The following is a 15,806-nucleotide window of genomic DNA, read 5'->3' as shown; positions in this document are numbered from 1 at the left end:
AAAAAAAAAAAAAAAAAATTACATGAATGCAAGTAAATAATTTAACATCAATGTCTTAGCTATTTAGACTGAATCACAGCATTCTGAATTTGGTACAAGACAACATAAAGAGCTAGAGGAGGGGATTAGAAACCCCTAAGTGAAAAAATACTGGCGGCATCCTTCATCTATGAAATGATTTTAACAATTCCCACCTCAAAGGCTTATTATAAGAATGAGTTGGGCATGGTGGTTCACACCTGTAATCCCAGCACTTTGGGAGGCCGAGGCAGGAGGATCACTTGAGGTCAGGAATTTGAAATCAGCTTGGCCAACGTGGTGAAACCCCATCTCTACTAAAAATACAAAAATCAGGCTAGGCGTGATGGCTCACGGCTGTAATCCCAGCACTTTGGGAGGCCGAGGCAGGTAGAGCACTTGATAATACATTTTACACAGTTAATACAAATAAAGCACTTAAAACTGAGACAGGCACAAATGTCTTGAGGTCAGGAGTTCAAGACCAGCCTGGCCAACATGGTGAAACCCTTAGCTCTACTAAAATACAAAAATTAGCCAGCCACGGTGGCACGTGCCTGTAATCCCAGCTACTCGGGAGGCTAAAGCAGTAGAATCACTTGAACCCGGGAGGCAGAGGTTTCAGTGAGCAGAGATTGCGCCACTGCCCTCCAGCTTGGGCAACAGAGCAAGACCATGTCTAAAAAAAATCAGCCAGGGGTGATGGTGTGCACCCATAGTCTCGGCTACCCAGGAGGCTGAGGCACAAGAACTGCTTGAACCCAGGAGGTGGAGGTTGCAGTGAGCCGAGATCTCAACACTGTACTCTAGGCCTGGTGACAGAGCAATACTGTCTGGGAAAAATAATAAACAATTGAGTTAATACATATAAAGCACTTAAAACAGAGCCAGGCACAAAATTAGCACCCAATAAAAGTTAGCACCCAACAAAAATTATTATATTAAGGCAAAAATGAGATTTTTTTTTTGTTATTGTTTTTGGAGACAGGATCTGGCTCTGTCACCCACAGGCTGGAGTGCAGTAGTGCGATCATGGCTTACCACAGCCTTTAACCTCCCAGGCTTAGGTGATCTTCCCACCTTAGCCTCCCAAGTAGCTGGTACCATAGGTGTACACCACCAAGCCCTGCTAATTTTTGCATTTTTTTTGTAGAGATGAGGTTTCACCACACGGCCCAGGCTGGTCTTGAATTCCTAGGCTTAAGCAATCTGCTTGCCTTGGCCTCCCAAAGTGTTGGGATTACAGGTGTGAGCCACTGAGCCCAGCCTAAAAATGACATACTCTTTAGAAAACTTGAAAATAAGGTAACAGACATGAATCAGAGTAAGGATGTAAAAAAGGAGGATAACATCAGACCAGAATAAGACAGGTCTTATTCTGAAGATATTAATGTGAAGAAGGCCGGGTGCAGTAGCTCATGCCTGTAATCCTAACACTTTGGGAGGCCGAGGTGGGTGGATCACCTGAGGTCAAGAGTTCAAGACCAAGACCAGCCTTGCCATCATGGTGAAACCCCATCTTAAAAAAAAAAGTTAAAAAAAAGAAAAAGAAAAAAGATATTAATGTGAAGATATTAGAAATATAAGATAGAAGATATTCTTTTTTTTTTTTTTTTTTTGAGATGGAGTTTTCACTCATGTTACCCAGGCTGGAGTGCAATGGCGCGATCTCAGCTCACCGCAACCTCCGCCTCCTGGGTTCAGGCAATTCTCCTGCCTCAGCCTCCTGAGTAGCTGGGATTACAGGCACGCACCACCATGCCCAGCTAATTTTTTTTTTTGTATTTTTTTAGTAGAGACGGGGTTTCACCATGTTGACCAGGATGGTCTCGATCTCTTGACCTTGTGATCCACCCGCCTCGGCCTCCCAAAGTGCTGGGATTACAGGCTTGAGCCACCATGCCCCGTAGATAGAAGATATTCTGATGTGAAAATAAAATATTAACGCTGAGGACGGGCACAGTGGCTCACGCCTGTAATCCCAGCATTTTGGGAGGATGAGACGGGCAGATCACTCAAGACCAGGAGTTCGAGACCAGCCTGGCCAACATGGCGAAATCCCGTCTCTACTAAAAATAGAAAAATTAGCCAGGCATGGTGAGTGGGCAACCGTAATCCCAGCTACTCAGGAGGCTACGGTAGGAGAATCACTTGTACCCAGGAGGCAGAGGTTGCAGTGAGCCGAAATCGTACTACTGCACTCCAGCCTTGGTGACAAGCGACCCTGTCTCAAAAAAACAAAAAAAGACAAAAAACAAGGCTGGGTGTGGTGGCTCATACCTGTGATCCCAGTGCTTTGGGAGGCTGAGGTGGGTGGATCACAAGGTCAAGAGATCGAGACCATCCTGGCCACCATGATGAAATCCCGTCTCTACTAAAAATACAAAAATTAGCTGGGTGTGGTGGTGCGTGCCTGTAGTCCCAGCTACTCGGGAGGCTGAGGCAGGAGAATTGCTTGAAGAATCCGGAAGAAAGAGGTTGCAGTGAGCTAAGATTGCACCCCTGCATTCCAGTCTAGCGACAGAGTGAGACTCCGTCTCAAAAAAAAAAAAAAAAAACACTGAAGATACTAAGATATTAAAATATTAACATATTAAAAATGGGTCACTTAGTAAAAGAGATGTCAGCAGTGGAAGCACAGTGACATAAGAGTCATGTAGAAGGCTTACTGAACGCTGTTCAGGGAGGGGAGAAGGGAGACCTGGCCCACGAACTTTGAGTATTACTATCCCACAGACATAGCCATTCCCATAAGAGGAGACATTAGGGTCTTTTAGCTGGACAGCATTGAACATTCCAGTCACATAACTACCTCCTCTTGTCCCAACTCTATGCTTATTCAGCACCTTCTGGTTACAGCCTCTCCAGGTAGCTCATGCTAAGAATAGTGTGCTGTTACATGCTTCACTATGAACTGAGATGTGAACACTGGTTTTCTTATACATTGTCTCTGTAAGCTCAGTTAACAAATGTCATCTGTGAGTCCAGGCACAGTGGCTCACATCTGTAATCCTAGCGCTTTGGGAGGCCGAGGTGGAAGGATCACTTAAGACCAGGAGTTCAAGACCAGTCTGGGCAACGTAATAAGACCATGTCTCCACAAAAAGTTTTTAAGAACGGGCCAGGTGTGGTAGCACATGTCTATAGTCCCAGCTACTCAAGAGGCTGAGATGGGAGGATTGCCTGAGCCTGGAAGGTAGAGGCTACAGTAATCCATGATTGTACCACTGTACTCTAGCCAGGGCAACACAACTGAGACCTTGTCTCAAAAACAAAATAAAACAAAACATCCTCTCTGAGAAGTGGAAGCTACAAGTACTGAGAAAAATCAGCTTTTTGAGCCCAACTGACTGGAGTGGACTGACTAAAGCAATGCCATCTCAAGAGTCATCTTGGCAGATGGCCAGCCTCTTTCCAAGATATCCCAATCTTGACACAGGCTCTCAAAGTGTCAATGTTAAGTACCCAACAAACATCAGTTAAAAAGAGTTATTATCATGTCCCATACCACATATCTCCCCCTTGTATCATTCCGGTCAGAGAGTAATTAACTAAACCATACCTTCTTCTCTTTCTCTAAAATCATTTGATCCTTTTGATGCAACATCTTCTTTAGGGTAGCTACTTCTTCCTTCAGTTGAGCAATGATGACAAAGTGGTCAGTGCCTGGTGAGTCCAGAGCCAGGTCTGGGGAGAAGCTAAATTTAAAAATCAGGGGAAAATATTGTAACTTGGATGGATAAACTTTTCTTTACCTGAGGATGCATCCTAGGCCACTTGACTGCAAGCTCCTCAAAGGTAGGAGTAACTATTTGAATCCTAGCATCAAGCACATTGCACCATGTATGCTGGGCTCAACGGCATTTGTTGAAATGCACAGGTAAGGTGGCCATCAGATAACTCTACCAACCGAAGTCACAACCAGGCAGCATCCCTGCAGCATCTTCTCACATTTAGGACTAAAATAAATGCCACATCCCAAGAGCTAAGGATACTGTTTCAGGTTCCTTAAAGATCCCCGATGATGTACTAAAAAAACAGTCCTAACTTTTGTGATTAAATCAATTCCCTAGAATTCCAGATGAATTATAAACTGTGGCTCATGCATTTCTCTGTAATGCTCCCCTCAGAGCTCATCTTTCAGGGCCTTGTCTTTTGTTCCAAAGCACCATGATGCAGTATATCTGCCAAGAAACTGCTGCATTCCCACCCAAGAGCAGTCAATTCTTTTTCAAAAAAGGTGAAACAGGAATAAAGCCAGCTTCCCCTACACTACAATTGGACTGCAGATTGTCATTTCCAATATCAAGACTTCTGTAACATTGCATTACGAAAGCAACAAAGAGGTAGCAAACTCTAGAGTCATACCACAACTTGGGCTTTGAACAGATTCCTCCCAGTAACAGCATTGGAGCACTCCATTTTGTTGAAGGCCAGGTGGACTCTATGTCCTTTTAGCAGAGCCTCTTAAGAAGGGACAGTTTCAGAGAATCTGTAAATCCCCCAAAGTATATGTACAATCTTGTCTACACATATAATGGGTGGTTTTTAGAATGAGGGTCCATAGCTTTCAATGGCCAGTCAGAAGTGCCTCAGACTCAAGTTTAGGAATCAGTGCCAAGAGGGTCAAATCCTGTCCTCTAGAGAATTCCCAAAGAACACTCTTTACTTTTCCCAGGACAATCTTTAAAGTAAAACACAAACAGTTTTTCCTAAGCAGACACTGGAATACTCATTCTCAACTCCCTCTATATAGCAACAACTCACAGTTCTTACAGCCTAAACCACATCTAATAACCAGCATTTCTCTACACAGGAAGAAACTCCAAATAGCAAGCCTAACCAATGGACAAACTTCCTCATAGTTACCAAGTCAAACATTTCTACAGCTAGAATTGGAAGACACAGATAATTGACAAGAATATTCCTACCCTCCTCAGTCTACATTAAACATATGAGAAGACTGTCAGAGGAAGAATGAATCAATGCTCTCATAACTAATGAATGGGTGGAATTACTGCATAACAAAAATATATGCAAAATCATAAAACAAGCCATGCAGGAAAAAGTACTGAAAGGACCTATTACAGTCTCCACTAGTTTCAGATCTGGAAGCACCCTTATAGCTGCAGTCTCACATCTGTTTCAATACCTGCTAAGGACCTGTCTTACTTCAACAGAACAGAATCTATTTAAACCCATAACTAGAGTAATGAGCTAATATATGTAACTTTTGCTGTCCCCAAAGCTCCTAATGCTCTACCCTTCCTGCTTCTTGCGAGAGGATTCCCCCCATACCAATAAATTGTTGACAAAAACCATCCTTTCTATCCTGTGTTAGGGCCGGACCTCACTAACTCTCTAATTCCTGGTTCAACAAGAACTGCTAGAAATGAAAAAAGGTGACTAGGGTAACAAGGCAGAAAAACGTGTTTCTTTCCTAATGGCTCCAATAACAGGATACTACTACTTCTCCAGAAAAATTATCATTTACAAAAGCTTGTAATGTAAAAACAATCTTCTTGAGGTTGAGTCAAAACCTGCCTCTCTATAACCCTACATATTGGCCCTGAGTCTGATCTCAAAGGCTATACAGAGTAAGTCTAATCTTTCAGGCACATTTCAGAGGGAGAATAAAATGAAACTATGAGTTAAAAAAAAGAATGTCCTTTAGAAACAATAAACCACAAGGTGTGCCTGAATGCCACCAGCTGTTGAGATTGCTTTTTTGATTGCCTACAGAACAATAAACAAACATGATTAAAAAGCAGTCAGTGTGTTTTCTAGAGGCAGAAAAACTTGAAATTAACTTCGATTTTTCTAAAATTGAAAAGTTTTTGTTATAATTTCAACAAACAAATTAGAAAATATTGAGACAGAGGCTGTGGATTTTGCAGGATACTTAGGAAAAAAAGACCAAAGTATCTTATAAAGTCATTTTTGTTTATTTTTTCTTTTAGTATTAAAATTTTTTTTTCTTTTAGTATTTATAAAGCCATTTTTGAAAGCTAGTATGTGTTGTCTGTACAAAAATGGAAGGCTAATGAATAAAGTAAAAGAGGAGGGAAAATAATCAAATATGCCTCAATACTGAATAAGTAAGAGAAGAGAATGTGGTAGTATAGAAAGGTCAGTGGAAAACCACTGGGCAGCAACTTGCAGAAAACATGAGAAATAAAAAGAGTAAGAGCATAAATTTAAAAGTATATGAATATTTTAGGGGCTGAGTGCAGTGGTTCAAGCCTATAATCACAACATGTTGGGAGGCCAAAGCAGGAGGATCACTTGAGGCCAGGAGTTCAAGATCCCATCTACAAAAAATAAAAAATTAGCTGAATGTGGTGGCACATGCCTATTGTCCCAGCTACTTGGGAGGCTGGGCAGGAGGATCATTTGAGTCCAGGAGGTCAAGGCTGCAGTGAACCATGATTGTGCCACTGCACTCCAGCCTGGGTGATAGAGTGAGACTTTGTCTTAAAAAAAAGAAAGAAAGAAAGCCAGGCATAGTGGCTAATTCCTGTAATCCCAGCACTTTGAGAGGATCACTTGAGCTGAGGAGTTCAAGAGCAGCCTTGGTAACATGGCGAAATCCTGTTTCTACAAAAAACACAAAAATTAGCTGGGCATGGTGGTGATCGTCTGTAGTCCCAGCTACTTGGGAGGCTGAGGTGGAAGGATCAGCTGAGCCCAGGAGGTCGAGGCTGCAGTGAGTCAAAATCGTGGCACTGCATTCTATTCCAGCCTGGGAAACAGAGTGAGACCCTGTCTCAAAAAAAAAAAGGAAAGAAATAGGTGGACAGTGAAATTTTGGTTTGCATGACATTAAAAAAGGACTTCAAAAAAAAAATGTCAGAATGCTTTTCTCAAAGCAAAGTAAATGCAGAGGAAAAAAATGCCACAGAAAGTAAAGAGGACAGCAAAATGTAATTTATCTTATGCTATGAACATTTAAAAAAAAGAAATGCAAACAAGTAGAATAGAATGTTAAAAATGATAATGTAGGAATATTCAAATGGAATTTATGTATGTATGAAAATAGTTTTTGTGACAGCAGAAAAAATTTCCAAATTTTCAAATTATAAGGCTAAATTACTTTGAAAAATAAATTAGCATGTCATTTTAAGGAAAAAATTATCTCCCACCTTTTTTTTTTTTTTTTTTTTGAGATGGAGTTGCACTCTTGTTGCCCAGGATGGAGTGCAATGGCATGATCTTGGTTCACCGCAACCTCCCCTCCCAGATTCAAGCGATTCTCCTGCCTCAGCCTCCCAAGTAGCTGGGATTACAGGTGCACGTAACCATGCCCAGGTAATTTTGTATTTCTAGTAGAGACGGGGTTTCACCATGTTGGTCAGGCTGGTCTTGAACTCCTGACCTCAGGGGATCCATCCGCCTCGGCCTCCCAAGGTGGTGGGATTACAGGTGTGAGCCACCATGCCCCGCCTGCCCCCCCCCACTTTTTTGAGACAGAGTCTCACCGCCTAGGCTCAAGTGCAGTGGTGCAATCATAGCTCACTGCAGCCTCAGCTTCCCTAGGTTCAGGTGATCCTCCCACTGCAGTCTCCCGAGTAGCTGGAACTATAGGCACATGTTACCGTGTCCAGCTAATCTTTGTGTGTTTCGTAGAGATGGTTTCATCATGTTGCCCAGGCTGGTCTCAAACTCCTGGGTGATTCACCAGCCTTGGCATCCCAAAGTGCTGGGATTACATGTGTGAACAACTGTGCTGGTCAAAATGACCATTTAATATCTTTTCTGGAGGACATCATGAAAGACCATGTACCTATGTCAAGAATCAGCTCCAACCTGAGAAAAACAGCATTGCTGATGACTGGATGCAATAAAACACTGAACAGAAAACTTGAGTTTTTAGCTTCATGTATCCATAGCAATGGACAGCAAGAATAGTGGCAGTATCTCAAGAACAAAATAAGCTAATAGAAAGTGAACGTTAAGGGCTGGTCAGTTAACCTGGAGGATACGAATGAGCTTTTTCCAGGTCATTCAAACACAGTCTGGATCATAAATGAGCACAAAACAGAAATGAATCTAAAGGGATAGGTCTTGACTTAGGCCTTTATAAAGCAAAACATTCAAAAAGTTCATTCCTTGAAGTAGTTTTTGCAGGGACACACACCCTGGTAGAGGTGATGGACAATGTGTGTGATATCTACTTTCTTCACAATGGCCAGACTAGCTTCTGAGAGAACAGTAAAGCTGGCCAGAAAGATGCTCTTTATGGTTCCTTCCCCCATGTAATCTGACTACCTAAATTAAGCATTCCAGAAGGTTCAATTCAAGAAGTTTAAAATCATTGAAACTAGTTCTAAAAACCTTGTAGTGTCTGAAAGCAAGTTAACAAAAAAGGCAATGGGAAAGAACGTTTTGTATCTTTCTAAATAAACAAAATCAGTCCTGGTAAGCCTACATGCTGGTCTGCTCCTATAGCCACTACTGGCTGGGAAGGAGAACTGTGAATGGGAGGAGTTTTCAGAATGGAGATGATTTCCAGGATCTTAGGGAAGTGTGTCAGGTGCTATCACTTTAGGATGGCCAGGCCTAGAGGAACAGGAAAATGGCTGGTCCCAAGACTCTGTTGGGAAGCAGCCCACTGTACCAATACAGATGGGACACTCTGGATATTACGACCCAAGCAGCTCACAAGAGGAAGTATTACTGAGGAGGGGAGAGGAAAGTGAAGACTAAAAGTATGCTTGAAAGACTGGCTTGAAAGGAAACAAAAATATGTAAATATATCTTATTCTCTCCTGATCCAGAATCTGTACTGGACTGGCTTTCTGAATGCTAAGGAAGTGTGGATTATCCCTCACAAATTTGGCAACACTGTCTTAATCTCAAGCTGTCTTTACCTCTCAAGATCAACTCCTCTCCTGCCTGGAGGCACAGATCACAGAGAAAAGCATCCAGCTGTGGACTTCTTAGGATTAGTGTAGGGGAGGCCAGGCAAGGTGGCTCATGCCTATAATCCCACCACTTTGAGAGGCTGAGGTGGGCGGATCACTTGAGGCCAGGAGTTCCAGTCAACATGGCAAAACGTCGTCTCTACTAAAAATATAAAATTAGCTGGGCGTGCTGGCACGCCTATAATTCCAGCTACTCGGGAGACTGAGTCATGAGAATCGTTTGAACCCAGGACGAGGAGGTTGCAGTGAGCCAAAATCACGAAACTGCACTCCAGCCTGAGCAACAGAATGAGACTCTGTTTCTTAAAAAAAAAAAAAAAAATAGAATTAGGAATTAGTGTAGGGGAGTTTTAAAAAAAAAAAAAAAAAATAGAATTAGGAATTAGTGTAGGGGAGTTATTTAATAGACTGCAGAATTCAATTGCTATTAAATCAGTTGCAAGTTCTTATCATTTAATGACAAGATTAGATTTATAAACAAATATCAGTACTGCTTATTTATAAGGTTCACTGACAGCCACAGACTAATTCCAAGGCAGACCCTAAAATGTATTCCTGTTTCAGGAACTGTGTATGCATTTCAAATGTGTGCGCACACATACTCCAACTGGCTCACCTGTCTCCATTAGTTGTGATTGACTCAAACTTGGACTTTTTCTTTGGGATTTCATTTTGAATTGAAGATGTAGAAAGTGTTTTCTGGCTTTTAATGGCAAAAATAGAGAGACACACATTAGAAATCAAAGATTAACAAAACATCACAATGAAAGTCTGTCAAATAGACCAATGTAAGATAGCAGCTCGTCTAAGCAAAAGCTAATAATTCTTGATTAATAAAGAATCTACCAAGGTGATGATTTTGTAAGGTCCTGGATGGATGGATAATTTCCACAGGATCAAAAAAAATTCTTGGCCTTCATCAATTAAATAGAACCTGCCTTATTAGTGACCATGAAATAAAACTTCAATAACAAGTATAATCTGTCTTCTGGTTTAAAAAGTACTTTTACAGTCACTGTCTCACATGCATCGTATAATTCTGTGAGGTATAGAGAAGTTATTATTTCTACTGTGCAGAAATAGCTCAAGATCAACTTATCTACCAAAGGACATACAGCTAGTTAGTCGTAAAGCTGGGACTAGAAACCAGGCAAATATATTTGAACTCCCAGTCTCGTTATTTATTTAGTTATTTTTGAGATGAAGTCTCACTCTGTCTCCCAAGCTGGAGTGCAGTGGTGTGATCTTGGCTCACTGCAATCTCTGCCTCCCAGCTTCAAGTGATCCCTTCCACCTCAGCCTCCCAAATAGCTGGGACTACAGGTGCGTGCCACCATGCCCAGCTAAATTTTGTATTTTTTGGTAGAGACGGGGTTTCACCATGTAGGCCAGGCTAGCCTCAAATGCCTGACCTCAAGTGATCCACTTGCCCCGGCCTCCCAAAGTGCTGGAATTACAGGCATGAGCTACCATGCCCAGCCAGTCTAGTTCTTCACATTTGTGTTAACTTACTGGTATCTCAGTCCCATTACAAGACTAAAAATCAGTTTTAGCCCCAGTAAGTTCACTCAAAACTAGTCTTGAAACAAAAGCTGGAAGTCTGTCTCTGCTATGCAATCCTTTCACTTTGATGGGTGTTCAACTGCCAAGTCCAAAGGATTCTTCAGACCTTTTCTTACTTGACCTCTCTTCAGTATTTGATACCACTGATCACTGCATCCTTCTTCAAATGTTCTCCTTGTTTGGTCATCCCACTTTTGTGACAGCTGCATCTTAGTTCCTAATCCTTAAATACTGAATGCTTCTAGAGTTCTGTTCTCAGCTCTGAATCGAATTCTGAATTATAGCATTTAAGAGCATGATTTTAACAACTACCTAGCACAGTGGTTGGAAACGATTATTACCTACATTAGAAGCATCTGGGATCTTTATAAAACTATGTAGATTCCTGGACTCTATCTAGGTCCTACTGAATTAAATTCTGGAGTGAGACTGCAGCAGGAATCCTTTTTTTTATTATTATTTATTTTAAAGAAACAGTGTCTTGCTCTGTTGCCCAGGCTGGAGTGCAATGGCACAATCATGGCTCACGGCAAGCCTCAAACTCCAAAGCTCAAAGTGATCCTCCTATCTCAGCCACCCAAGTAGCTGGGACTACACCTGGTTAATATTGTTTTTTGTAGAGATGGGGGTCTCACTATGTTCCTCCAGCAGGTCTCAAACTCCTGGCCTCAAGCAACTCTCCTGCCTCGGCCTTCTAGCATGTTGGGTTTACAGGCGTGAGCCAGCCAATGTGTCCGGCCAGAATCTGCATTTTCAAATAACCCCAACCCTGGTGATTCTTTTGTTGTTGTTGTTGTATTTGACACAGAGTCTCGCTCTGTCACCCAGGGTGGAGTACAGTGGCATGATCTTGGTTCACTGCAACCCAACCTCCCTGCCCTGGGTTCAAGCGATTCTCCTGCCTCAACCTCCTGAGTAGCTGAGATTACAGGTGTGTGCCACCACTCCCGGGTAATTTCTGTATTTTTTTTGTTAGTAGAGACGGGGTTTTGCCATGTTGGTCAGGCTTGCCTTGAACTCTTGACCTTGTGCTCCGCCTGCCTTGGCCTCCCAAAGTGCTGGGATTAAAGCTGAGAACCATCACGCCCAACCAGATTCTTTATGTGCTACCTATGGTCCATGTCCAAACCTCTCTTCTAAGTTCTAGGCTAGCCTCCTGAAAGTAATTCTTCATGCTTCAAACTCAACTTTTCAAAACTAAACATTTTCTCCACTTCCTACCTGTTCATCTAAATATCCTTCACTTACTCAGTTCTTGCTCATGTGTCTGTTCATCAGATTATCTAAGTTTCTCATAATTCTCCGACCAAAGCATCTTCCTGAATCAGCCTTTTCAATCTTCCACTGCCACTGCCTCAGGTGAGGTTCTTGTTTTAACATCTCATTCCCAAACTCTTACAAAAAAGCCTTTTAATTAGCCCCAGTCCCTTTTTCTTCCAATGCATTCTCCAAACTAGTCAGGGTTAATTTTTTAAATGAAGATTTGGTCTCTCCTCTGCATAGATCCCTTCAATAGCTTCCCACTAACCACTCCCCTCACCGATCAAGTTTACGTTCCTTACCAGGATGCAGAACCCCTTTTCCCTTCCATTCCCCAGCTCCCAACCATAAGTTCCAGCAATACAAGAGGACTTACAGTTCTCCAGGGTTCCATGTGGTCTCATACCCTCCATGCCTTTCCAAATGCTTTTCTCAGCCTAGAATGCTTCTGCCCATTCCTTCCCTGAGGATTCCAACTCATTCTAAGATACAGCTCTAATACCAGCTCTTCTGCAAGTCTGCTTGCCTGACTTCTCAAGGCAGTTAATTACTACTCTCATGTCTGCATTCCTGACATGTTTCTACTGTGGTACCCATTACATTATACTAAGATGATCTGTTTATAAGTCTGTCTTTCCTACCAGACTGTATACTCTTGGAGAGCAGCATGACTTTTACTTAGCTCTTCATTTCCACCAGCATCCTTGACCCATAATAGAGCTTGCTGATTAAACAAAGTCATAACGGTAATAACAAAAAAAACCTGAAATGTATTGAATATTTCCTATATGCCATTATAAAACAATCACTGAGCATGTACTATCTAATTTATCTTCACAACAACCCCATAAGGTAATACTATTACTTCCCTCATTTTATAGATGAGAAAACTTGCCCAAGATCCCCACAGAGAACCTGACAGAGCCAGGATTCCATCCAGAGCCAGAACTCTTAACAACACCAGATACTCTGAAAAGAAGCTTAAAACAACAATGAAAAGACATCTTTTTGACTAGGTGCCACCAGGACAAACCTAGAACATCTATCAGCCTCCTGGCTAAATATGCATTGAAAAAGCTCTATCTCTCAGAAAGTGAAATGTCCAATCTTCTAGAGAGAGAATCCACTCTAAGGGTGAAAACAATACATGCGAAAGTAGAGTAAGTTCCAAAACATTTCAGACACAATACAAAGTCAGGAAATCCTGACACTTTATGGACATCTCTCTGGTCTTTGGAAGATATATGAATTATAAAATATGACAAATGAGCTTCCTCCTACAGACTACCTACAGAGAATACAGAAAATTTATATGAGATGATATGTTTCGTGATGATTGTGTCAGCATTACATCTGAAGCACTTCTAGTCCTATCTTATGCATCTTGAAGTTACCTGTTATAATGGCCACCACCACTCAGGCGACTATACTGCTCCTTCTCCTGGTGGCCAGCACGAGAAGAGCTACTCAGGTGTTTCCTCTGCTCTTTGGTCTTCTGAAGGACCCGCTTGTATGAAAGTGTGCACAGCCAGCACAGCAATTTCCCATCTACCTGAAAGACGAGGAGACAAAGATAAACAAGAGGGAATTTAGTACAGTGGCTACAAACGTGGTATTGGGAGCCAGAACCTCTGGGTTCAGTCCCAGTTCTCAAACTTTTGAGCTGTGACTTTGGGCATGTCACAAAGGGCTGCTAGAAGAATCTAGTGACATAATGTAGGTAAAGCACTTAACATGATGCCAGGCACATAAAAGTTCCTTAATAAATTTCAGCTGCTAATTTTATGTCTTTTTGTTTTGTTTCTCTTCAACTTAGCAAACACAGACAAGAGTAAAGTTCTCAGAAAACCATGGTTCTCATTAAGGAAAACTCAGCAGGGAGAAGACAGATGAATGATAAATTCATACTTCAGTATTTTTGATTTTTTTTTTTTTTTAGCAATGGGGTCTCACCCAGACTGGAATGCAGTGGTATGATCGCAGTACACCACAGCCTTAAACTTCTGGGCTCAAGCAATCCTCCTGCCTCAGCCTCCTGAGTAGCCAGGACTACAGGTACATGCCACCATGCTCACCTAATCAGTTGTTGTTATTTTTTCCAGACAGGGTCTTGCTCTGTTGCCCAGACTGGAGTACACTGCAACCTCCACCTCCTGGGCTCAAGCAATCCTCCCACCTCAGCCTCCTGAGTAGTTGGAACTACAGGTGAGCACCACCATGCCTGGCTAATTTTTCTATTTTTTTGTAGAGACAGGGTTTTGCCATGTTGCCCAGGCTAGTCTCAAACTCCTGAGCTCAAGTGATCTGCCTGTCTTGGCCTCAAAAGTGCTGGACTTACAGGCGTGAGCCACTGCACCTGGTCGTTTTTTATTAATGACAAAATTTGTATATAATTTGTGTAAAACATGTTATTTTGAAATATGTACACTTTGGGAGGCTGAGGCGGGTAGATCGCATGAGCCCAGGGGTTCAAGACCACCCTGGGCAACATGGCAAAACCCCATCTACAAAAAGAAACACAACAAAAATTAGCCAGGCATGATGGTACACGCCTGTAGTCCCAGCTAACAGGAAGGTTGAGGTGGGAGAATCACTTGAGCCTGGGAGGTCAAGGCTGCAGTGAGCTGTAAGCATGCCACTGCACTACATACAGCCTTGGTAACAGAGCAAGACTCTGTCTCAAAAATGAATAAATATTTTAAATATATATATATATATATATATATACACACATTATAGAATGGCTAAATCAAGCTACCTAACATTATTACCTCATATTGTTTTTTGTTTCTTTCTGAGACAAAGTCTTGCTCTGTTGCCCAGTCTGGAGTGCAGTGACACAGTTTTGGCTCACTGCAACCTCCGTCTCCAGGGGTTCAAGTGATTCTGCTGCCTCAGCCTCCCAAGTAGCTGGGGTCACAGGTGCCTGCCACCACGCCCAGCTAATTTTTTTTGCATTTTTAGTAGAGATGGGTTTCACCACGTTGGCCAGGCTGGTCTCAAACTCCTGACCTCATAATCTGCCCAGCTTGGCCTCCCAAAGTGCTGGGATTACAGGCGTGAGCCAACACATCCATTCTAGTTGTGTGTGTGTGTGTGTCAGAACACTTAAAATTTTCAAGAGTACATTTTATTTTAAAAACTCACCATGTTGTACAATCGATCTCTTCAATTTATTCCTCCTATGTAACTGAAATCCTTTGGCCAACATCTCCCCAAACCCACCCTCCTATACCTCAGTTTTAATAACTTAAAAATGGTTCACAAAATGGTATGCTGGATACCATCTCTCAGATAGAAAGAGGGTCCCCAGAGAAAGACAAATGAATGAGTAGCTTCCAGGGCCCAGTCCCTGGTGGTAGCCTGCCATGGCACTGTTTGAAGTAGAAAAAGTTGACTCCTTTGAGCAGAAGTAACTGCACCAGGGAGCAGGGCACAAAGCCAGGAAAACATAATGTGGCTTCCGCCACCCTCTGAAGCTATGGTGTCTCTGTGCAGCATTCAGACTGAAAAACCACTGGAGGACATACTAGGACAGGTGACAGGGCAGCAGGGCTAGTTGGAATTTCTCAGGTTAGGCAGGGACTATGCTGATACATTATGGAATTTTACAGTTTTCATTTCTTATTCCTGAAATTAGATCTTGTGCCTCATCTTGAACATGGGTAAGCCACATCATCATTTACCTGAAGTGTTTTTCATCTCATCTACAAAGCCTCTTTGTTCTCCATCCCCCAACCCATCAGCAAGTCCATCAGTCTGAATCTACTCACTTCTTGCTAACTCCACTGCTTCCACTCTACTAAATACATTCTCATCTCTCACAGATGTTAAGAGCTACCCAAATGATCACCCTACCTCCAATAAGCCATTTCTCCATAGCTGCTAAAGGGTTTCTTAAATGATTATATCCTCTTTTAAGAAATACAGAAAAAAGGCCGGGCGTGGTGGCTCACGCCTGTAATCCCAGCACTTTGGGAGGCCGAGGCGAGTGGATCACGAGGTCAAGAGATCGAGACCATCCTGGTCAACATGGTGAAA

At 42.3% G+C, this 15,806-nt stretch overlaps 1 protein-coding gene across 4 annotated transcripts in view; it reads right to left on the bottom strand.

Annotated features, from left to right (window-relative positions):
* The window catches only part of FAM76A (family with sequence similarity 76 member A), a 40,185-nt gene that overhangs the window by 5,851 nt on the left and 18,528 nt on the right, over positions 1–15,806 (bottom strand). For 2 of the 4 annotated variants that reach the window (XM_017534719.2, XM_017534721.2), the window contains 3 exons: positions 13,160–13,317; positions 9,559–9,645; positions 3,581–3,716 (listed from right to left, as the gene is read on the bottom strand). In XM_017534719.2, coding sequence (XP_017390208.1) covers positions 3,581–3,716; positions 9,559–9,645; positions 13,160–13,317 — 381 coding nt within the window. The remainder of the gene's footprint in view (positions 1–3,580; positions 3,717–9,558; positions 9,646–13,159; positions 13,318–15,806) is intronic. The other 2 variants (XM_017534720.2, XM_017534722.2) reach the window with 1 other exon arrangement.

This window comes from Cebus imitator, unplaced genomic scaffold (assembly GCF_001604975.1).
Source record: "Cebus imitator isolate Cc_AM_T3 unplaced genomic scaffold, Cebus_imitator-1.0 Scaffold87, whole genome shotgun sequence".
Lineage (NCBI taxonomy): Eukaryota > Metazoa > Chordata > Mammalia > Primates > Cebidae > Cebus > Cebus imitator.
This window is presented reverse-complemented; position numbering and strand designations above follow the sequence as displayed.